Raw genomic sequence first — 24,252 nt, forward strand, 5'->3', positions numbered from 1 at the left:
GCTTCCCAACTGAGCAGACTTTTAAGAGCTAATCAGCATAATTGGCTCCAAACTTTGCTAATTTCACTTCTGAAAGAGAAGCAAAATGATGGGTTAGAGAGAGAAAGAGAGAGAGAGTTTAAAGGGAGAGAACACAGGGCAGTCACAGATTGAAGTGTCAGTTTCTGAGCGACTTCATGAGGTGAAAGAGTAAAAGAAATACGATCTTGAAAGGACAATTTCACCTTGCAGGTTGTTTTTATTTTCTTGAACTCCATTCCTGTTTGGGTGTAGCGTAAAGGCGGAGTTTCTCATGACTGTGGGGGAGCATCTATTATTGATGCTGTGTCTGTGGCTGTGGTTCTGTTGCACAGGCCCTCTTGGGGACTGCACGTCTCCTCACAGGAACAAGAGATAGCTTTTACCCTCTCTTAGTATTGCAATGCACAATTTTAAGTAGTCCCTCGCATTGCGTCGTGGGCTCCTCTCCTATTTGGTGTGCTTAAATTTTTTAGGAGTGCACGGAACAGCTGAGATATCCCTGACCCTTTTATCTGCATGCCAAAGTCACACAATAAACTGGATAAACTCTGGCAGATATTTGTGGTGTGATGTTTCCAGTGAATCATTTAACCTTTTCTGATTATCTGTTCTTTTTTTTTTTACAGGAAGTATACCTGGCAAGGCTGAGAAACAAGGAGGAGCAACCAAACCGCAACGCTATGGGATCACTGTTCCTCTGCTGCTGCTGCAGGGCAAAGAGCGCAGACCTGTCTGCCAGCTCACGGCTGGGGTAAATACTCAAAGAGCTTCTCAGCAGCACTCGTTCAATGCAAATAAGCTGGCTTCCGAGTTTGTTTCCGAGAGCTCAGCCAAGTACAGATGTCTGTTTTTCTGTTTGACATAAACACGGCATATGATTCCCTCCCTTGTTGCCCGTTTCCCCGCTTGCTTGATTTTCCTCAGTAGAAAGTCGGCTCTTTAGCTCTGTTTATCCTCTGTTGGTTCCCTTTTGTGGTTTTCTTTCTTCCCAGCTCCCTCTCCCTCTTTCAGAAGCATCCCCTCCTCTGTTTGTTGAATATGAGTTTACTCTTAAGGCCGGGCTTCTGTGAAATTATTCCTGTCAGCCTTTTACACGATGGAGGATAAGGGCCACATCAAGGGAGGAAAAACATTGAGATTTTCGAGAGTGAAGTCCCAGTGCTACAAAAATAAAGTTGCAAGAATGAAGTCGTAAAGAGTCATACTTTCATCAGAGAAAACTTGTAAATTAAAAGATTAAAATTGTCAATCTACGTGATTGAAGTGGGATGTTATGAGAGAGATCTTGCGATTACAGGCTATGCTTCGTCTTTAGGTAAGACATCATATAAGAGGTTATTATAACAGAAGCCGGCCGCTTGCACTAGAATGAAGAACGTGGATCACACTGTGGTGTTATGTGCTACAGTCGAGGACAAATAGCAGTTACAGAAGCATACTCAGTGCTCCTTCCTCAGAAAGGTCCAGTCTTTTTAGAGTCCTGATAGGGATACCGTATATCACTAATGTGCTAAAAGAATGGATATTCAGTTATTTATGAACCCAACACTTCACAAGATGTTTCATGTTCCTCATTTTTCCAGGCAGTTGGTTGCTCTTGCACTAATCCCCCTCAAAATAGAATAGAGGCTAACCATAGACTTCAATTATAACAACTTTATTTTTAATATTTTTGCTAATATATTCTTCTGCAATACGGCTGTATTCTCTATTTTTTAAAGTAACGTTGTTGGGCATTTTGGCCTTAAATGGATAGGACAGCGATCGCTCCGTTGAGGAATGTAGACTTTGTATATATGGCCACGCTTAAGGCTGATTTATACTTCTGCGTCGAATCGACGGCGTAGCCTACGCCGTAGGTCCGCGTAGCTCCCGTACCTACGCAGAGGCCTACGCACGTAGCTGACGTGCACCTCCTACAAAATGTAACTACGCGTAGAGCCGACGCGGTTTGCAAGCTCTGTGATTGGTCCGCTCGACGGCTTTGTCTTTCCCGCATTCACAGCACTTCCGGGATCGGCCACACATCGGCCGTGTATTTCATCTCCTCCTCTCTATTCTTCATGTAATCATGTCTGTATGATAAACAGCAACATGTATCAGCTGTAGATTAACTTAACACGCTCTGAATCGATGTGGAAAAGTAAACAGAGATCGTAGCAGGAACGGAAGCAGGCGACCGGCTATCAGAGAGACCGCACTGCCCTCAGGCGTTTCGGCGGAGAATTGCTGCGCGACACCGACGCACAAGTATGTGGGGCTCATGTCCGCGTCAGCCCCTGCTGCGTAGGGGCGACGCAGAAGTATAAATCAGCCTTTAGACTGCCAGGGCAACAGCACCCCAAAATGTCTGTATTCTCATAATATTATGTCATCATTCTTTTATTGCTCTGATGTCATACTTGTAAAAAGTCGTCCTTGCCAATCAACAACTTTCTTCTCATAAAAATTATGACTTTACTCATGTAAGATTACAACTTTTATTCTTTTACGACTTTATTCTAACAAACGTATGACTTTTTTTGCGTATATTTTCAACTTTTTATTCGAAATCTCCAACCTTTATCTTCCTTATGTCATATATACAACAGTATTATATGTCTGCAGCGTGCAATTTGATGCTGTGAGACAGAGGAAATAGATTTATTTTATTTGGATAAACCCCTTGAGATGTGCCATCTCGTTTTAGAGGACAGACAGACAATGACAAATAGAAAACATGAATCTTTCAAAAGAGAAAAAAAAAAAAAAAAAACAGACAAATAAAAACAAAACAAAACAGGAACAGTCAGACTATTAATAACTCAATGACAAAAACAACATCAACAATAACAAAACAGGGGTTGGTACAACCTTAAACAAGGTACAATCGACAAGGAAAGAATAGAACACAATTCAATAAACTAAAGGAGCATTGGTGAAACACAAAGAAAAATGTATAACAATAATTGTCATAAAAAAAATAATAAATAAGTAAAGGAAGTAGAGGAACAGTGAGGGCTTTACTGAAAACATAAACAGTTTGTTTTGAAATGGGAAAACAAAGATGCAGCAAACCAAGATATATGTTAGACTAAAAAGCACACATACATACATTTCTATGACCATATGAGCCCTCTTTGGACTATCTACACTTGTGAATCAGCCTGTCCCATCTACTACAAATAGAAGTGGTTCCTGTGCCACAACATAAGGAAACTCAATCCACAGGAGAGTAGCTGTTGAAACTCCTTGAGCAATCAGATATTTGTATCCTGATGCAGGGAAGTCATCATCCAAGAGGGGTCTTTTTTCAGCCTCCCACAAGTCTGTCAATACAGAAAGGGCAGAGTGTTAATAACATATATTTCCATTCATGTGCAGTAAAATAGGCATGAGGAAAGTGCATCTTGTAACTTTAGCAACTTAATTAAGTACCCCTCTTTTACAGCTACATCAGATATGCCTCACCAGCAGCTGCTGCTGACATTGGGCATTATTGTTGAGGAAACACAATGATTTCACAACAGGCTATCTACAACCTGACCTCTCTCAAATGACCGCCAGGGCAGCTGGTGATTGTCTCATTTCACAAAGACTTAAGCCCCCCCGGGTAACAGATTTATATATCTGCTCCTTGTGCCAATAGAAGGTTATCAAGCTGCCGTAAAGTATTGCAGAGTCATTACTTAAAGTGACATCCACTCTCCACACACTTGCAGCCACACTCACAAACAGCCATAGACACGCTCACTCATAGACAAAGCAGCAGACCGAAGAGCTGTCACTAAAGAAGGAAACATTTGAGTAACAGCTGAAAAATCAACGGGTTACACAGAACTCTTTGTCCTTCTTTCGCTGCGGACCGGACTGACAGTTTCTTGATTTTTCTATCACCATGTTGTAAGACCGGTCTAATAACAGCTTTAGCCTTAGGCATGAATACACTGTGCCTCCATCCTGCTGCTCTTGGCATTTCTTCCCTCTGATAACTATTTTCTGAAAAGCGTCAAGTCATCCTTGAGCAGTTTTCTGGAAATGTGCCATTTTGAGATTTGATTTAGGATCAAATCGTCCCAGGTTCTTCCAGCTATAAATCAGTGGCACCAAAACGGTCACATCACATCGCCATCACAGTTGTTGGGCAAGAATTTACCTTTGCACAAATAGCTTGATATAGTATTATTAAGAGAGTTATCATTGCAGAGAGTTGGGGTATTATTAATGAAATAAAGTTATGCATGTGTGGTTTCCTGTGAATTTGAATCCAGTGATTCCATAAGAGGCAGACACCATCACTGTCAATTAAAACTAGGGGTGGGACAAAATTTGGATAAGGCTAAAACTGTATAGATCATCACCCCACATACAGAGGATACAGTCCTCGTCGCAGGGGTCGCTGGTTCGATTCCCGGCCGGTCGACCATTTCCTGCATGTCTTCCCCCGCTCTCTACTCCCAACATTTCCTGTCTCTCTTCAGCTGTCCTATCAAATAAAGGCAAAAGGCAAAAAATATCACTTAAAAAAATAAATAAAAAATTGATCATCATCCTGGCTTGTGTGATACAATTATCAATATGTCGCACTGATATCCCCGCCAATTTGACTCACTGCATCACTACTTCATGACTCCCTGTGGTGGTGCTAATGACATTAACGAGGGTAATGTGAAAGAGGAGATTGACAGTCACAAAAATAGTAGAAGAAGACAGCAGCTGGCTAATGTTCAACAGTAGTGAAAATAAGTAAAAAGATACACAAGCTACCTTTAAAAGCAAAAAGGAAGGAAGAAAAATGCCATTCCAGCTCTTTATGCAGGGATGAGAGGAAAGGTGAAGGTGGAGACGTCGGAGGAGATATAATGTACGGCCACTGAACTCTAGTCAGTTGTATCAGAATTGTTGTGAATATAGAAAATGACAGTGCTACTCAGTGGACCAATCACAGGGCTTGCAGTCTACTTTAAGCAGTTTCATTTTTGAGAAGGTACCATAGACTGTGTAATGGATGTAGTATCCGTGACGTCACCCATCTGTTTCTGAAGCGCTGTTTTGAAGCCAATCGTCGGCACAACCCATATTGGTTTGGTGAAGTAAAGAGTATAGGCTATAGGTATATAGTATATAGGCTTTGCACCTCCTAGCCAACGGCTACAGTGTTCCTGCCTGTTAGTCAAGTCAGTCATGTCCTTAAATGGGCAAAATTTGTAATCTTAATATCTCTTTGAACCGTCACGTTAGAAAAAAATCCACCCCTCCGTACAGTGTGTGCTGATAGAGAAATTAGCTGTTCAGACCTAGGCATTTTTTGAACCTGGCTGTAAACATGTTTATTAATGCTGCAAAGATCGTCTTTTTTTGCATTGGAGTGTATGTGGTTTCAGCAGTTTCTGCAGCCAGCATCAAGCGGACGTTCAATGAACTACAGCTTATAATACTCCTGCATAGGCTTCATATTTGAGACCAGAGGTAGCCTCTTGGAAGATACATTCTATGTATGTAGGCTTCTGTGTAGGTACAGGGCTACAACGTATATTCAATGCAGAGTTATGATTCAGGCTTCCCGTGCAGCAAACTAACATGATGCACGAGACTTACATCGGTGCTGATACAGCAGAATTTTAAACTGAAGGTTACAGAGGAATGGAAACAGACTGTTAAAAGACCTGGCTGTAGTTATTGAAATCCCAGTGAATACGATGTGTAGCTCATACAAGTTAATATAAAATAAGTTTATTTTTTTAGATTTGAGCATGGTGGGTCAGGGGCTGTCTTTTTGTATCTATTTACTGTATTTTTCTACATTAATTTTGATTCTGCCCTCTGTTAAGAGCAAAACCCAATCAAAAGATTGTTAAAAAAAATAAATGTCTATTTTTTTATACAAATTTTAGAGTTCTTTTTAGGTCTGTGAATTTAATTAACAAACTAAAATGGTGTATTCTGTTTCGTCTCAGTGTAAACAAAGAAATAAATCCTGCACTTGCTTGTTTAAAGGCATTTTGTGGTCTTTGTATCATTATATAATTGTAATGCAATATATCATTATTGGATTGTGAGTCATCTGCGATTCCCATTCCCTCATAGGAAGGTTAACAGTCAATTTGAATACATTAGAGAAACACTGCTAAAGTGTAATTTTAAGAATGGACTCATTTGATAAAAGACGAGGATTCTAACCTTAAAAAAGTCAGTCTGGATGGAAAACTCAAGTTGGCTAAGTTTTGAAACAACTTCAATGTACCTGCTTTTGTGTTGTGCACCGACTTTGGAAGTGTAGGATGTGGAAGCTGTCTTCCTGTTCCTCTGACACCATTGTGCCTTGCCACATCCTGCCTTGTGTAGAGCTTGTGTGTCAAAGTGAGGTGAAGCTTCAAGCAAACGCCTGATCCACAGGCAGGATGGGTGAGATCCGGGCACCACCTCAACACTCACATCATCTTTTTGTCTTTCAGAGTTATCCTGCGTCACTCCAGCTGCTGGTACGTGCCGAAGGTGAACAGCTGATCCTGTTGCTGGAGAAAAATGAGTGAGTTTTACTTTGATGTATTAAAATGTTCTTTCCATTCTCATTGTGAGCATCAGGGGAAACTATATATGGAATACTACTGATGGATACACCCAGTCTACCAGCTATGAATGGCTGGACTTTCATAGCTGTCCAAGAGGAGAAGTTGTTTGGGTCTGGCTTAATACACTATAGAGTATTCAAGTAGGGAGAAAATAATGTATCCCCCACTGATTGGACTCTTTTATGGTTCAGCCTCTCTGAAGGGCCGAGAGATGAAAGCTGATAAAGAATGAGGCAGAAGAGAGCTTGCAGGACATTCTCGTCCTCTTCTTTCCTTTGCTTCCCCTCTCCTCATGCCTCCTCTCCCCTCCAGATTGCAGAGGAACACACAGTGAACTGTGAAACAAGGGGTGGGGATCATTTGGAGTTCATAAATATTTAGATACACAAACACACACCAACTTTTCATTCAGAGAGGAAAGATTGCAGCGAGGCTGGCTACACGTCCAGGGGAATTGGCAATCTCACAAGAACGGAGACATCGTTGTCTCAGGTCGAGTTCTGACCCATGGTTCTTATTCAGACAAGAATGTAGGCATATTTTGCTCTGCTGCTCTGGGATACAGATATTGACATTAGGGTGATGGACTTGGTCTGTGACTGGTCAGACTTCAATCGTTGTTACTCTCAGACAAACATGAGTCAGCTGCAGAGATTTTCAGGCAGCTTGCTTTATTTAAACAGCATCACGGTGGGAGTTTGAAAAGGGAAAAAAGCTTCTCTCGTGGAAGTTAAATGATGAAACTAGTTTTTACGACCAAATTCCACCAGTTTCGTGTCCGGTCGGTCTCCGGTCCATCTCCTATCCGTCCTGGTACCAGATCCGATGGGTTTCTATTCTAGTCAATGGGTTAACTTCCACTGGATCTGCTCCTTTGCATTCCTGCTGTGTCTCTCATCCAGCACGTCGGAGCCCTCCAGATCAGAGATTTTCAGAGGACTATAAAGACATCATGGATGAGGACAGGATTTGGATATTCATTAATGCAGTTATTACCATGGGAAAGCCTCGGTCACATGACTCCAGCAGTCCGGCGTTCCTGCTCCGTGCTACGATCCGAAAAGGCAACCAGTTAGTGTTGACGGATGAGAGAGCACAAAGCCGAAACACATCGGATCGGATACGGACACGGATCTGGTGGTAGTCCCGTGTTAGTAATTAACGCATACAGTCTCTCTTGTACAGTTGACATTTAACAGCAAACTGCTCTGCGATATTTCCCATTAAACCTCCTTTTTTTCACAGATTTCAAAAGGTTAGGCAAACACTTAATTCTGCTGACAGATAACTTTTTAAACACATCTGCCCTTGATTTATTTCTTCCACCCATGACTCAAACCAACCCTTACAAGTATTATTTCAGTACTGGCCAGTTACAATACAAAACTCCTTAAGTATAAAGGCCTTGTAAGGAAGTGACATACGCCATAGAAAACCCTGTCCCCACCGACCCTTTTGTTCCCCGTTCTTCATGTGACCTGCAGTGACCTCAGCATCAGCTGTGAGTCATCCGTCACCAGCCTGAAGCCCGGGAGCTTGCTGCCATTCCCATCCGGCCTGTTCCCTGTCAGGCCAGATGTGTCCTCTGTCGCTTCACCAGTTCAGCCAACCCAGAACAGGTGGTCTCTGACCTCAGCATGGGTCTGTTATGTCGAGGCTGTTAGTATTCAGTCTGGGCAGAAGTGAGGATAGGGATGCATGAGAGGAAAAGGGAAGGGCTTTAGGTTTTCAGAATGATTTACAGTAATATTTTTTTTTGTGGCGACACTGAGTCCTGCTCAGATGTGTTTTTCTTTATTTATTATATGCACTTTGGACACCTCATGTACTGTCAAGTTAGCTGAACCACTCCAGTGTCTCTGAGCTTCAATGCCCAGCATTGAAAAAATATGGCAGATTATGGAAGTTAAAAGACAGTGTTTGTAATAAGAGCACTTTAGAGACACAAATGTATTTCCTTTTCCCAAAGCATCTCTCCTGACTTCACTTGCTGATGCATGCTGTCACTCTGGATATCCTCAAATTACTCATAGCAATGTCTTTTTCTTTTGGGCCACTCTACATTTCAAGTTTAACACAAGCTTGTATTGAGTAGATTTCTGTATATAGAGGTTGGACTTTTGGATGTTACAACAACCACAAAACTCACTATATGAATTTTTTATGTTAAAAAGATAAAAAAAACAAAGCCAAAAACTTTCACAGACTCACGGCTGAAGCCTAGAAGTAGAGTCAGTTGTTCCTTAATGAGAAAGTCAGTGTTTGATCCCAGGTCTCGCTGTCCATATGCTGAAGTGTCCTTGAGCAAGACACTTAACCTCACACTGCCCCTGGTGGCTGTGCCAGCGGTGTTTGGATGTGATTAGTTAATGCTGATGGGTGCTTTACATAGCAGCATCTGCCATCAGTGTATGATACTATGTGAATATGACCTGTAATCTAAAAGCGCTTTGAGTCTTCTGAAGACTAGAGAGAGTACTAATAAAAACAGACCATTTGTTTTTGTACCATTGACTGTATATAGAATGGACAACACACCTTCAGTTGTGAAATGGGAAGCCAAAGAACCACCCTGATAAATGATGACATATTGTGCTTGTGGAGCCAAGGTATGTGCACAAAACTGATTTGATACCTCTTATGCTAACCAAAACACACAGTTAAATTACCAATACAATGCCTAAGATCCCTTATGTGAGTCTAGACCAAAACAAAGAAGGTTCTTGTGTAGATTTGAAGCAGAAGCTCACTCAGTTATGGAAAGTTCAATGACTCTTGTTTCAGAGTTTCTTACAATTTTTCTTGCCATTGCTCACCCAGAAAAGAGGGCTGCATTTGTAAACAGAGCTACCAATCAATTATCTTTTTGTCATCAAATAACTAATTAAAACTGAACTGCAATTCTCTATTTCATGTGGTAGCCCAATAAAGGGTCAAATTTTAAAGAATAAATGAGTATATGTTCTGTATTATTTCAAAGAATCCTTGGAAAATCAGGAGAGAAAGATAGCAGCGGTCCAGTGTGGGAGTTATTGAACCTTAATGCTAAATAAGGAGAATAGATCTAAATGCAGAGGTCAGTACATGCTGCTTCTTTTTGCTGAGTTATGGCAGCTTTTCTGTGACGGCTCATTCGTTTTTGCTTGAATCTGCTGAGTCCATGCAGTTTTGCTCATTTGGCACCGCTGCACAGCACACCTGTTCCAAGGCCAGTGTGAAATTATACCAGTGCTCACCAATACAAACATGCTACCAGATCCAATTAATAAACTGCTGTTTGTAAGCCGATTGGCTCAGTCCCAGGAAAACTTGGCTACAGCAAGACAAGTACAGATCTACTGAGGAGAGAAATCAGTGGGGTCTACAGTGTGGTGGTGTGTGTGTGTTTGTGTGAGAACAGAATGTCCTTCAGGACTGGATATCGTGCCAGTGTCTTTAAGAGAGTCAGAGTCTCTTAGCATTTGGACACCTTGTACCCTTTTGCTTTGACTTGATTTGCTCTCCCTGTGGGGTACAAGTCATTTCTTGAGTTACTTTTTGCCAGACCCTGGGATCACACATTTAGAATAAAGAATGAGATGCAAAAGACAGTGAACAGAATGCATCTGTACTGCGCTAAACATTTGTGTCACTTGTGGCATTGGAACACGACTTCTCCGCTTAACTTCTCTTATACATGTCTTACACGCTGCAACATATTATCATCTATATCCCACGTGGTTTAAAAAGGAAGAGATGTTTTCCCACTTTCTTTCTACCACAAAGCAAAGGGGAAGTCATACACTATATTTAAGGCTTAAATGAGGTACAGTGCATACAGAGTTCTATGACATAAAACTTTTGCTTGCAGTGGCAGCTTTGATGTGTAGCACTGATCAATGGCACGGTTATTCATCTTTCAGCTTCAGATGATTAATGGTGGTCGTATGGGACATTCCACATTTGTCTTGATTAAAGACTTAAATAGCTCTGTCTTGGGGACCAATTTATTGGTGTGTAAGAGAGAGATATATCAAACATATATCTAAGATATACAGCTTGGCCTAACGACCAAACTTTTCTACATTAAGTATTATAACTTCCCACTTCTTGGCGTGGGCGATGTACTGTATCAGATCTTATCATGTCATTTGATATCACATCCTATTGCACTGTGCCACCATATGTTACAGTGCCATATCTTATCATTCTGTTACTTTCCCAATGATATTTTATCATATTGAATCGTATTGTATTAAAGTGTATCGCAGTGAGGCATACTTTATCGTATTGCATCGTATCACGTCTTATTGTGTCATATATTACTGTATCATATCGTTTAAAATCATATTTTATACAGTACTGCATTGTGCTGTTTAAGACTATATCATCACTTATGGAATCTAATCTTATCATTTTCTATCTCATCAGAACGTGTCAGAACGTGTCCTATCGTATTGTATTGCATTATCATAGTGTATTGTATTATATAGTAACCTTTCATATTTTGTCTTATCGTATTGTATGCCATTATACCCCATTGATTAGTAGCGTACTATATTGTCAAGTATTTTTTCATATTATATAATACTGGATTGGTATGCTATCTTTTTGTATTGTATCGTAACATAATGTATCATACAAACTGTCCAAACGAATCGCATTGTACAGTACAGTATTGTACTGTATCATAACATACAGTATCATATCATCTGGTATCGTATCATGACTTTTCCTATGATTTACACTCCGATCGTGTCATATCCTATAGTATCTTATCATATCACACTGTAATGTTTTTGTAACATACTATTTCGTATTGCATCGTATCGTAAGGTATCGTATCGTATCGTAACATAATGCATCATATCGTGTCATGTTATAACGCAACATACTGTATCGTATTGTCTTGCATCTTATCATGACTTGTACTTCAATTGACACTCCGACTGTCCAGTCTGACCAAAGCTGGTTTTGTTGGATACAATTTGTAAAGGGTTTATGTATTGAACGAGCAACAGTGTGTTTTATTGCTGTAAAGTTACATTTTTTTGTAGGAGGAGGGATGGATACATTTTTTCTTCATAACTAAATGAAGAAACCAAAGTTTTTAATGAGGAAAAATATTTTAAAAACCAACAATTTTCAGAATAAGTATTAAAAATATGAATATATTTAGTGAAATTCTTAAGTCAAATAGGAAAAGATTTCCCATCAGATATGCAGTTAAAAATCAGACATTTGATGCCTACTATTAAAATTAACACTCAACTCTCATGAAAATAAAGACAACAACAGAAAACAGGATAATAACCTTCTTTACATTCATGACTGAAGGTACAACAGATGTCTAGTCCCGGCAAGTCAGTACAACCCTATTCAAGCATGCTGTTGTTTGTTGAAAACATTTTTTCAGCTCCTCTCCTTGAAACACAATGAGCTGGACGTGTTCATCGTCTTGACTGGCTCTTTGCACAAAACCATGTGTTTCCCAGTGAGAACATTTCCTCTCATTCTTCTGCAGCAGGAAGAAAAGAGGAAAGAGGGTTTTTTTTGAGCACATGGCCACATCCAAACAACATTATTATGTATTAGACAAAAAAATCCCCATAGCAACATCTTCTATGTGTTTTCTATGGGAAAGAAGATGTATTCCATTTATTTCAATAACAGCTTACAATTCAAAAGTCTCTCAAGGTGTGTCGTACTAAAGAGGAGGTATAACATCATCAAGTCTGTTCAATGAAGAAGAGCAAAAGGCCAGACAAAGAGGTGTCAGGTTTTTTGTTGCTGTTTAATTGGATCTGTCAGGGGTAGGTGATAAGTTGAACTGTAAGTGGCTGTCTTTCAGCAGCACTGTTTATGTGGAGAACAGTTGGCTGTTAGCCTGTCTATATGTCGCATCCAATGCTTTTTCTACAGTGTGTATAACTTCTCAGTGATAATGGGTTTCCGCGTGGTCTCTGTAAACCTGTGCTGACCTAATGACCCAGTCTGGAAACTGATCGCTTCTGGATGCTGAGCAGCAGCAAACTTCACGAGCAACACTTATTCCTCTTCTGCTGCCTCTCTTACCAATTCCTCCATCACTCCCTCTTCCTCTGTTCTTGCATGTCTGTGATTGAGTTGTTGTGATGTGTTCTTCCTGTCACGTCACGCTGTTTATCTATATCCAGATTTTTCTACCCTGCAATCTGTCGCCGTCTCGTCCTCTCCCTTCCTCCCACGCTCCCCACTTGCAAGCTTGAGTTTTCGCTGAGCAGCTCTTCTGTCACCATGCAACCTGAGACCCTGTCAAAGCCACCATAGGGAACGTTGGACCTCAGGCTGCTGTTTAGCGCCAACACATGTGTACTTGCATTTCGATGCCAAGTCTCAGTGTGAGTTCACTCTTGATGCCAATGCATTTTGTTGTGCCTGTCACCATCAATTCACTCATTATTACAGGGTTAAACACCAGTCACCTTATAATTACCTACTAAGCAATTAGCCTCATTGTGTTTGCCAGTATGCTCTGACTCACTGGTACTATACATTAAAAAAGAAAAAACTGATGTTCTCTTGAACTTGATTTTTTATTTTGGCAGCTGTTCGCATCAAATTAGCCAAAATGTTTGTTTGCCTGTACACCGTGTTAAATTAAGAGATGCTAAGGGAGTCCAAAAAATATATATATATATAATAAAAACACTGTGAGGCGTTTTTAACTGGTTGTAAAACAGATTGAAATCGATTCTGATGCTTGATTAGGGTTAGGGTGAGGATTAGGGTTAGGGTTAGGATTAGGGTTAGGGTTAGGATTAGGGTTAGGGTTAGGATTAGGGTTAGGGTTAGGGTTAGGATTAGGGTTAGGGTTAGGATAAGGGTTAGGGTTAGGGTTAGGATTAGGGTTAGGGTTAGGGTTAGGATTGTGATTAGGGTTAGGGTTTTGATTAGGGTTAGGGTTAGGATTGTGGTTAGGGTTAGGATTAGGGTTAGGGTTAGGGTTAGGATTAGGGTTAGGATTAGGTTTAGGGTTAGGATTAGGATTAGGGTTAGGGTTAGGGTTAGGATTGTGATTAGGGTTAGGGTTATGATTAGGGTTAGGATTAGGGTTAGGGTTAGGATTATGATTAGGGTTAGGGTTAGGGTTAGGATTAGGGTTAGGATTAGGGTTAGGATTATGATTAGGGTTAGGATTAGGGTTAGGATTAGGGTTAGGGTTAGGATTGTGATTAGGGTTAGGGTTTTGATTAAGGTTAGGGTTAGGGTTAGGATTAGGGTTAGGATTAGGGTTAGGATTAGGGTTAGGGTTAGGATTAGGGTTAGGGTTAGGGTTAGGGTTAGGGTGAGGGTTAGGATTAGGGTTAGGGTTAGGATTAGGGTTAGGATTAGGGTTAGGGTTAGGATTAGGGTTAGGATTAGGGTTGGGATTAGGGTTAGGGTTAGGATTAGGGTAAGGGTTAGGGTTAGGATTAGGGTTAGGATTAGGGTTAGGGTTGGGATTAGGGTTAGGGTTAGGATTAGGGTTAGGGTTATGATTAGGGTTAGGGTTAGGATTAGGGTTAGGGTTAGGGTTAGGGTTAGGATTAGGGTTAGGGTTAGGATTAGGGTTAGGGTTAGGGTTAGGATTAGGGTTAGGGTTAGGGTTAGGATTAGGGTTAGGGTTAGGATTAGGGTTAGGGTTAGGGTTAGGATTAGGGTTAGGATTAGGGTTAGGGTTAGGATTAGGGTTAGGATTAGGGTTGGGATTAGGGTTAGGGTTAGGATTAGGGTAAGGGTTAGGGTTAGGATTAGGGTTAGGATTAGGGTTAGGGTTGGGATTAGGGTTAGGGTTAGGATTAGGGTTAGGGTTATGATTAGGGTTAGGGTTAGGATTAGGGTTAGGGTTAGGGTTAGGGTTAGGGTTAGGATTAGGGTTAGGGTTAGGATTAGGGTTAGGGTTAGGGTTAGGATTAGGGTTAGGGTTAGGATTAGGATTAGGGTTAGGGTTAGGATTAGGGTTAGGGTTAGGGTTAGGGTTAGGATTAGGGTTAGGGTTATGATTAGGGTTATGATTAGGGTTAGGGTTGGGATTAGGGTTAGGGTTAGGGTTAGGGTTAGAACCAGATCTAAACTTAAGCATACAGAACTAGAACCAAACTCATGCAAACAGAACCAGAATCAAACTCAACCAGAACCAAACCAGAACCAAACCAGAACTAAACCAGAACCCTAATAGAACTGAACCAGAACCGACCCAGAACCGAACCGGACCCGAACCCGAACCGAACCAGAACCGAACAAGAACCGAACCAGAAACTTACCAGAACTGAACCACAACCGAACAGAACCATACCAGAACCGAACCAGAGTTGAACCAGAACCGAACCAGACCCGAACCAGAACCGAACCAGAACCGAACCAGAACTGAACCAGAACCGAACCGGAACCGAACCGAACCAGAACCGAATCAGAACCGAATCAGAACCGAACCAGAACCATACCAGAACCGAACCAGACTTGAACCAGAACCGAACCAGAACCGAACCGGAACCGAACCGAACCAGAATTGAAGCAGAACTGAACCAAACCAGAACCGAATCAGAACCGAATCAGAACCGAACCAGAACCGTACCAGAACCTTACCAGAACAGAACCAGAACCGAAACAGAACCAAACTCAAGCAAACAGAACCAGAACCAACTCAGGTAAACCGAACCAGAACCAAACTCAAGCAAACATTATTAACGTCCTCAGGTTGGTATTGAGAAAAATCAGATGCCTCAGCTTGGATGGGCTGATCCGATTTCTCCTCTCAGTGAGTATTTGCCCGGTCTTCAAGAAGACTCTCTCTGAAGGAACAGATGAAGCCAGGATACACAGCCTCCCCTCCACCACCTGTATCCTATATCCTCACATATGATTGGCCACATGGCCGCCATGCTGACCAATCAAAACAAAGTTCTGCTGTGAGCAGAGCTGGGGCTGAGCACTGAGAGAGCTAAGGAGGGAAAGGAAAAAACTGTGAGCCGTCTCTCTCTCTCGATGCGAGCCGGCTCTTCTGATTCACTATAAAGCATCGACTCTCAGAGCCGCAGCTTTTTATCATGACACATCACTACTGTGCTTAATCTGTGTTACAATTATGAGGGGGCCATGGACAATTTTCTCACCTGTAAGGGGTCCCTGGCTATTCTATTATCAATTTGCCATCATTTTTAAGTATGTAAGAGATGATTTCATTGATAGCCATAGACTACATGTCTTTCAATGTAGACTTCCACTGAGAGGAACATATTAGACTATTTAGGAACTAAATAAGGAACTAAATTTAGACGGTCATACCAGCTTGATCATCAATGAAAATGTCCTGGAAATGTCCTGGAAAATGATCTCTGGAAAAGAGTGGGAACTCTGATATAGTCTTAAAAACTGTGAGTTAGAGCTTATATGCACTCCCTTGTTTGTCTATACTTATTTCAAATTTGAACAATGTAATTGTACATTGAGAATCTTTTTTATACAGTGCAAGAATACAGCAGCTGAAACAAGTATATTCCCATTTGGTGCTTTGAATTGGTTGGCAGTCTGATATTCCAGTAGAGACAAAGTTCTGTCTCAAATTGTCTTAAATTGATCACATTTTATCATCTTTTCTAAAATGCCAGCCCCTACTAACTAGGGATGAGTCATGATTTTTCAACATTCAAAATACACAAATCGCTTCTTCATTATTTTAACAAGGGCCTGGCTTGAATATTGTACAACCGGCATACACTGACTTTAGCCCTTCTGAAAGTTTTTTTCTAACTGCCAACTAATAAAAGACAAAGAAATAATGAATGCCAGGTACCGGTAAAACCTCTGTAATGAGCTGTAAGCAGGTCTGGCGTTAAGATCAGCTGATACACTGCGGGCTTGACCTGCCTAAACTAATGCTATGCTCAATTTTTGCTTGAAATGCCCGTCCCTACCATCAGTGTTGTACAAGAATGTCATTCATGATAACTGTAGTGGCTGTAAGTCTTTTACCTGCTGTTGGCTCGGTGTCAAGCAAAGAAACAAATTCTTTGAGCAGTCAAATAACCTCTAACTCCCCTTTAACACTGTGTACATGTGCGCTGAGATTACTATCCCAAAGCAAACACCTTGTCTTGTAAGATGAGCACACAGCATATAGTCAAGCTTTTTACACATCTTCTCTGTTTGAGTATTGATTTTTTTTTCACCCCATTGACATTGTAGTTGTAGTTTTTGTTGAGCTGAGAGCACACAGTAATCACATTTTGCCTCCTGCCATCTTTAATTAGCTGGCTAAAGAGTTTGTTGATAACGCAGAGCGCCCTTGGGGGGAGTTTCCTGGTCTTGAAGGACAATAAAGGGAAAAGAGAGCGAAAGAGGAGTCTCAGGTGTTTCAGGAGGAAAAGATTAGAGTGGTAGTTTTTTGACTGGTGGGATCAGAGCCAAGTATCAGAGCCAAGCTTTCTCAAAGTCTCTTATAGTCTCCGTTTTTTTTCTCTTTAAGTCTCTCCCTATCTGAGGTTCACTTTCTCTCTTTGCCTCGCTCATTCTCTAAAAGTGTGATTGATTTTCCAGACTCTGAGATCTCTGGGGAAGATCTCTGTTGAGCCTTTCCTTTATACCAAGCGATAGTTTAAGTTTATTTAAAGAGAATCACATACTTTAGATTTGTAATAAGCTGTTGCTCGACATTATTTACATAGTTATGTGATTAAAGCTCTAACTGATGTTATTGATTTAAAACTGTACCCCTGCTTTAAACTAGATGTCAAGAACCCAGAGGAACCATTCCTAAAGACTGTATGTGCTCTAGTTGTTGACCTAATTTTGCTTTCAATGAAACATTAAATACATTAATGCACTGGAGCTGTATGTTGGCATATGGCATTATTATTTGTTCCCAGCTACAGACCTATTTCTAGAGGCTTATAGAAGTAAAGAGGATCGTCAGGGTGTTGTTGCAGCTACAGTACAATATGGTCATGTTGTGCTTTCTGTATTTCTCTCCTTGTCCTTGACTTCTCAGTCCTGCAAGAGAACATATAGTTGAACATTTTCCAATTTAAACAACTTTTAACCTTACATATGTTGTACAGAGAGAGGGGTTAAATGCCAAGGCTGCTTACTAGCAGAAGAATTAGGCATTTGTGAGTGTTTAAAGCAATTTCCCATTTCATTTCAGAGTGGTGAAATTAAGAGTCTCTGAATGTGAGCACCAAGGTGATGCATTTGTAGCCTTAAAGGTACAGTAAGGAGTTTTCATGCTGTGTTGATTCTGGTGACACCTTTGGATGAAATCGGTAGTGTTTTTGCAGAATGAAGTGTGAAAAGTGTGCATTTATTGTAGAATCAAATAAGTTGGGCACAGATCTTTTTTTTTTATTATTAAAGTAATGTTTTTTGGACGTTTTTGCCTTTATGACAGGACAGCTGAAGAGAGACAGGAAACATGGGGAGTAGAGAGTGAGGGAAGACATGCAGCACATTGTCGCGGCCGGGAATCAAACTGGCAACCTCTGCGATGAGGACTATAGCCTCTGTATGTGGGGCGCAAGCAGACCGCTAGGCCATCAGCGCCCCAAATGCACAGATCTTCTTTTTAAAGGTGACATATCATGCAAAATCGACTTTTTAATGGTTCTCTACCTGAAATATGTTTCCCTGGCATGTCTACAAACCCCCCTGTTCTGATTTCTCCACCTTTCTGTAAATGTGTGTGAAACGAGCCGTTTCAGACTTCCGTGTTTTTGTTACGTCACAACAATATCCGGTCTGTCACGGAGTCAGAACGCTGAGCTTGTTCAGCCCATAGACTGTATAAAATAATACTGAACTCTTCCTCCGTTTTTCATTCCCTGCACACGTGTGCTAACAAGGAGCTTAGGAGGGAGGCATGCTAGTTGTAGGCTGTCTTAATAAACACAAAGGTCGGTTTTACTCCCCATGTCTGCAGATTTGAACATCTAGCGGATGATTTTTATTTTCCATGGAAAAGTGCTAGCGCTAGTTAGCATAGCTACATAGCTACATGTCGTAGCTGTAGCTGTAGCTGTAGCTGTAGCTGGAGCTGTAGCTGTAGCTGTGTACCAAGACACACGTCTACATACTGATAAATAAAACAACAAGTAACACAGAATCTGTGACCAATCGTTCAGAAAGGTCCTGCTGCCTTTCTGGCAGAGGTCGGTTTTACTCCCCACGTCTGCAGATTTGAAACTCTAGTGGATGATTTTTACATATCATGGATAAGTGCTAGCGCTAGTTAGCATAGCCACATAGCTACATGTTCGTAGCTGTGTACCAAGACACACGTCTACATACTGATAAATAAAACAACAAGAAACACTAAATCTGTGACCAATCCTTCAGAAAGGTCCTGCTGCAGGCGCCTCTCCGTCAGGATCAGATTCTGGATCAGATTCAGAGGGTTGAAGTAATGCTGTGAGCAGCCGTGTATATTCAGCCAACATGTAAACATTAGATCAACGTGCTGGAGAGCCGAGGGCACACCCACTTCCTGAGGGGGCGTGGTCACAGGGAAAACAGAGTGTTCTGAGGAGGGCTGAAGAAGAGGGCTTTTCAGGCATGCCAAAATCTGATTTCAAAGTGTTTTTTGAGCACAAACTTTAAAGACATGTTTTGGGGACCTCTTAGACCAATATATATTGATGAAAAAAATGTGATATGTCACCTTTAATACCACTTTTCTTTGTTCAATACATCTTTCTACACAATGTAGATTGATGAAGTAATGTATTGATTTGTTAATAACTGCAATATAACAACAACAAAACTTTATAACCTCTGAATTACTACTGTTAGCTTACAAAAGCACACACCGGTTTAACGTTAGCTGTCTAAGACCTGGTGTCATTTTGTGCTCTGAAGTCCAAATAGACATCCGAATAATTAAATATGCACACATTTGAACTCTTTCATCCTTAAAGAGCAATGCAGTATTTACCAAGCGGCAACCTCCAGTCTAAAAATATGAGTCCAATGCGGAAGTGTTATAAACTGCAGTTCGTCGAGGATCCGCTTGAGGCTGGCTCCGGAAGTCACATACGCATGAATGGGAAAAAGATGATCTTTACAGCAGAAATAAACATGTTTACAGTCTGCTACAAAAGACGAGTGTAGTCTGGATAGCTCATTTCTCGATCGGCTCACACTGTAAGGGGGTGAATTTTTTTTCTATCGCGGCAATTTCGAAGATATTGAGAATTACGAGTCTTCCAATGAGAGGCACAGCTGCCTGCGTGAACACTTTAGCTGTTGGCTAGGAGGCTCAAAGCCCGCCTCTTTACGCCACAATCGCTCGACAGCAGCAATATGGCTTCCGCCGACGATTGGCCTCAAAACAGCGCTTCAGAAACAGAGTGATGTCACTGATACTACGTTCATATTTTATACAGTCTATGGTATTTACATGGTGGCATAAACATTAGATAATCTTCATTGCTATTATGCTTATTTAGCTAGCAAAGCCCAAGATGTAGCATTTCTCAATCTAAAACAATACTTAAAAAGAAAACGTAAGTCTTTTTGCTAATCATGCTAATAAACTCCTCCACCTTGCTAGCTTATGTCTCATTAGACTTCATGAGCAAAATGCTAAGCAAAACCACTTTCAGTTGAGCTCCCGGTGAATATTGGCCACGCTTTTTTCACAGGAAAATCTGACCTGAACACAGGCTGTAAAATTCAGTATAAAGAAATAACCAGTCTTGTCGTTGATGATCTCATTTTACTGTGTAGGTCATGTAGAGGCAGCAGTAAAAGAGAGACTTTTTCACAATCTGCTACAAACTCCTCACAGCGCCTTTAAAGGGGCTTTATCTCTTTTTGTTTTAAATCAGACTGTGATATAATCAGCCTGGTGTCAGTGAAGTGAAGTGAACTATCACTTTGCGAGTAGCAAGTAGTAAATAAAGTAGTTAATCTATTTTCTGTGTTGGAGTTTTTTATATGGCATAGAGGGGCTGAAGATGTTGATGGTGCATAATATCTGTATTTATCCCCGGCATCATTTATCGACATCAGCGGGAAACACTCCTGCAATATACTGTAGCATGGTATATGAATTTTTAAATTACCTCTCTGTGCATAGACAGACCTCTCAAGATAATAAAATACACGTGTGCAGCTGTATATTACAATGCAATTTCATGCATTCGTCTGTGACAGGATACAGCCATTAGTGTACTGTTTGTCATTGAGTTACACTTCCAAGGCCAGGCCCCCCGCTGCAGTAGAGTGTATCATAATAACATTTCACAGAGGTACTCTCTAAACCCTTTGCCATAAAAGCTTGATGTAAAATCTTTAATGAGGAATACTTTTCAAAGCAGAAATTGCATTGTGTGTGATTCTCATCTTCCTCTACAATATCAGCACGACGCACTGTATCAGTCTTTTGTAGTGGACTCATGAGAAATAAGAAATGTCTACCTTAGAGAGCACAGCTCAGCAGATGTTTCACGCTCTCGCTGGTGTTTATCTGATTTGGTTGATGCTGGCAATATCGCTCACAGTGATATGAGCCTGTACAGGTGATACTACATATACAGATTAGGAGATTATTGAGATTGCTGCTACCTGGGAGCTGAAGCTGCCGGTCTACAGCTTTTAAAAGGTGTTATCATGTATGTTTTAAATCCTTTCAGATCAGTCTGCCTCTATTAAAAATATGATTTATCTTAGCATGATAAAAAACATACTGCCATTCTGCATACATTTCAGCTCCATCATACTGTAGCATTCAGCAAAATTTGATGCACAAAGCTCTTTTTGGCTTATCAGTGACCAGAAGGCGCTCGTTCGTCTTCCCGAAAGGTCAGGGGTGTTTGCATATAGAAACCAGGCGTGCACACACAATGCAAACATACACACACAAGGTAGCTCTGCACACACACACACACACGCACACACACACACACACACACACACACACACACACACACACACACACACACACACACACACACACACACACACAAGAGGAAGTGCGTGTTAGCAATAAATCCAGATGTTGCCTTAGAAAACAAGGGAAGGAGGAAGTGCACCATGTGACATCACAGATAGAGGGGAAGTTTTCGCTGAGCTGGGTCGATGTTGAACTTGACAACAACACAGCAGCAGCACAATGAATCCACAAGCTGTGTGTTTATCAACACAGGAGCCAGTGGGATGCATACGGTTACATACTGCTGCTGATTTGTTTGGGAAGATGATGAATACACACAGGGGGTTATAAATATATCCGTCTGGAACAGAAACAGGAAATATGCAAGAAAATTGAACATTTATGGTTCATATTTATAACTGGGGGATGTGTTGTGTTTGGATAAATGCAAAAGGTATAGTCACGCAGATAACTTGAGTAGTAGTAGCGGACATGCTGGACTCGTCTCATCACTATCACCGCTTCCTCTGTCTCTTATTCTCCTCTATCTCTCTTTCCAAACCCAACTCGGTCGAGGCAGATGGCTGTCTAACATGAGTCTGTTTCTGCTCAAGTTTTCTGCCTGTTAAAAGGAAGTTTTCCCTTGCCGCTGTAACTAGCTAAATACTGCAAGGTGCAATACTCATGGTGTATTAAGGTTGGTGTTGGGTCTCTATTCATAATTTGACAGAGTGGTCTAGACCTGCAATGTTTGTAAAAGCGCCTTGAGATAACTTTTTTTGTGATTTGGCGCTATACAAATAAAGATTGATTGATTGATTGATTGATCGATCGATCGATTGATTGATTGATTGATTGATTGATTGATTGATAGTTTGGCTGTGAGCATGAGCATGCAAATGATCAGATAGCTTTAACATAAAAAAATAAAAGTAAGCTGAGTTGAAATGTATTGATTCATAACTAATATGTAAGAGTGTGTGAATGCTAGCAGCAAAGATCAAATTTGAATCAGAATTCTTTCTGTTAACAATGGATGTTCACAACAGAGCCACTGGATCATAATGCTCACCACTACAGTTCCTTGCCTTGGTAAACTCCCTTTTTTTAACACCTTCGTCACCATTCCCTCAACCTCAGCAATTCATTTATCAAGTGCAGACATTATCGCCTGTGAGAATGATGGCCTAACCCTACAAAACAAGAGCCAAGTTGTAATAATTGTACTTGAAGACTTGTGATTTTTTTATTTTGTTCTACATTGCTGTGTTTATTTTATGCTTTTATTTTGCTGTTGTCACCATCTCATGCCCAGGTAACGCTATTCCCCCGTTTGTTAAAAAACATGCTTTTATTTTGAAAGGATGCCATCAGCCATAACATTATGACAACATTATAACTTTTTTTTATTTTGTCCCAAAAAAATGTTTTGGGCTTCATCCTGACTTAATTTAGAGTTGAGGACAGTGGAATTAGAAACAGGAAAGGAAAATGGAGGGATGACATGCTGCAAAGAGCTGAAGACCAGATTTAAACTACTTTTAGGACTGTTGCCTCTACACATACAGGGCGCTCACTTTAACCCCTAAGCCTAACTGCCCCCCCCCCCCCCCCACAAATTTCTGAGCTCTACACAAACAGCACCATTCTTTTCAGCCTCTGTTAAACCATATTGAGGCACCATTTGCTCTTTGAATTACAGATCCTGTGGTCCATGGGTAGATGGATGTATTGAAGTGTAGTGTTTGAATAATCTCTTCAACAATAACTTTGCTATCAGAGAAATGTCAAACTTTTTTAAAACCACAGCAGAAACTCCAAAACAGGGCTCGGATTCACTAGAGGCACTCTGTTGTTCTTCCACTTGTAGTCTGTGCATGTTACTCTGCATCAGCATCACTGACACATCCTTCACTCTGATCTTCATGTAAGAATGATACATCAGAGCCAAGTGAAAGTTTCCCTCTCCTCCATGTTTGCAGGGTAATGGAGTGGAGAATGACAGATTGTGTGCTATTATCTTATTGGAGAATCAGCGCAGCATCCATGAAGGTGTAAAGAGTGCGCTTAATGACGTGAGGTGCTTTTTAAGAGGACAGAGGGAAAGCTCCATGGAGTCTGCGACTGGAGAGCTGATGGTCTGGGATGTGTGTGCAGTCATTGGAGTGATTACGTGTTATATTAAAGCAGTCGTCACATGCAAGTGCTGCTTTACAGCTTGAAGTCTGTCTCTGTGGCAACTATGAGGATGTCAAAAAGCAACAAACGTGTTAAAGTCCTGTATCAACACTAATATGTGATGGCAGGAATTGATTCATGTCAAAATGCACCACTTATTTCGTGGATTTTTTGCAAGAAGATAAAAGAGAATGGAGAAAAAAACGTATTTAACATTTTACAGACTCAGCTCTTAATTGCACATTTCCCCTGAAGACGTAAAAAAATATGGCTGAACAATGAGGCTGCCCAGGGGAGGCACCATAGATTAATTGGACCGATAGGAACCCTTTGACATTAACATTTATGCCATTTGTTTACTCTTTTTCAATGAATAATAATAGGCCACCTCCCTTGAAGATCCCAAGTCACTCATTAGTTCCGGTGTGCAGCTTGTTGTGGATGGGAATATTTAAGCAGCAAAAGCACAAAAACAGTTCATCTCAGTACACGGCTCGCATACAGAGACTGTTTGCAGAGGTTGTTCAGAATTCTTCTCTCTTATAAACTTTTAATGAAGATTTGCACAGCATAGTTGTCCAAATATCAGCTTCAGATTGCAGGAAATCATTAACAGCATTTTGTTAGTTGTTGGCA

At 40.9% G+C, this 24,252-nt stretch overlaps 1 protein-coding gene across 1 annotated transcript in view; it reads left to right on the forward strand.

The window, feature by feature from the left end:
- Positions 1-24,252, forward strand: part of adam12 (ADAM metallopeptidase domain 12) — a 124,560-nt gene that overhangs the window by 19,597 nt on the left and 80,711 nt on the right. The window contains exons 2-3 of the mRNA XM_034681058.1: positions 648-772; positions 6,456-6,529. Of these exons, the coding sequence (XP_034536949.1) occupies positions 648-772; positions 6,456-6,529 (199 nt within the window). The remainder of the gene's footprint in view (positions 1-647; positions 773-6,455; positions 6,530-24,252) is intronic.

This window comes from Notolabrus celidotus, chromosome 4 (genome assembly GCF_009762535.1).
Source record: "Notolabrus celidotus isolate fNotCel1 chromosome 4, fNotCel1.pri, whole genome shotgun sequence".
In the NCBI taxonomy this organism is placed as follows: Eukaryota; Metazoa; Chordata; class Actinopteri; order Labriformes; family Labridae; genus Notolabrus; species Notolabrus celidotus.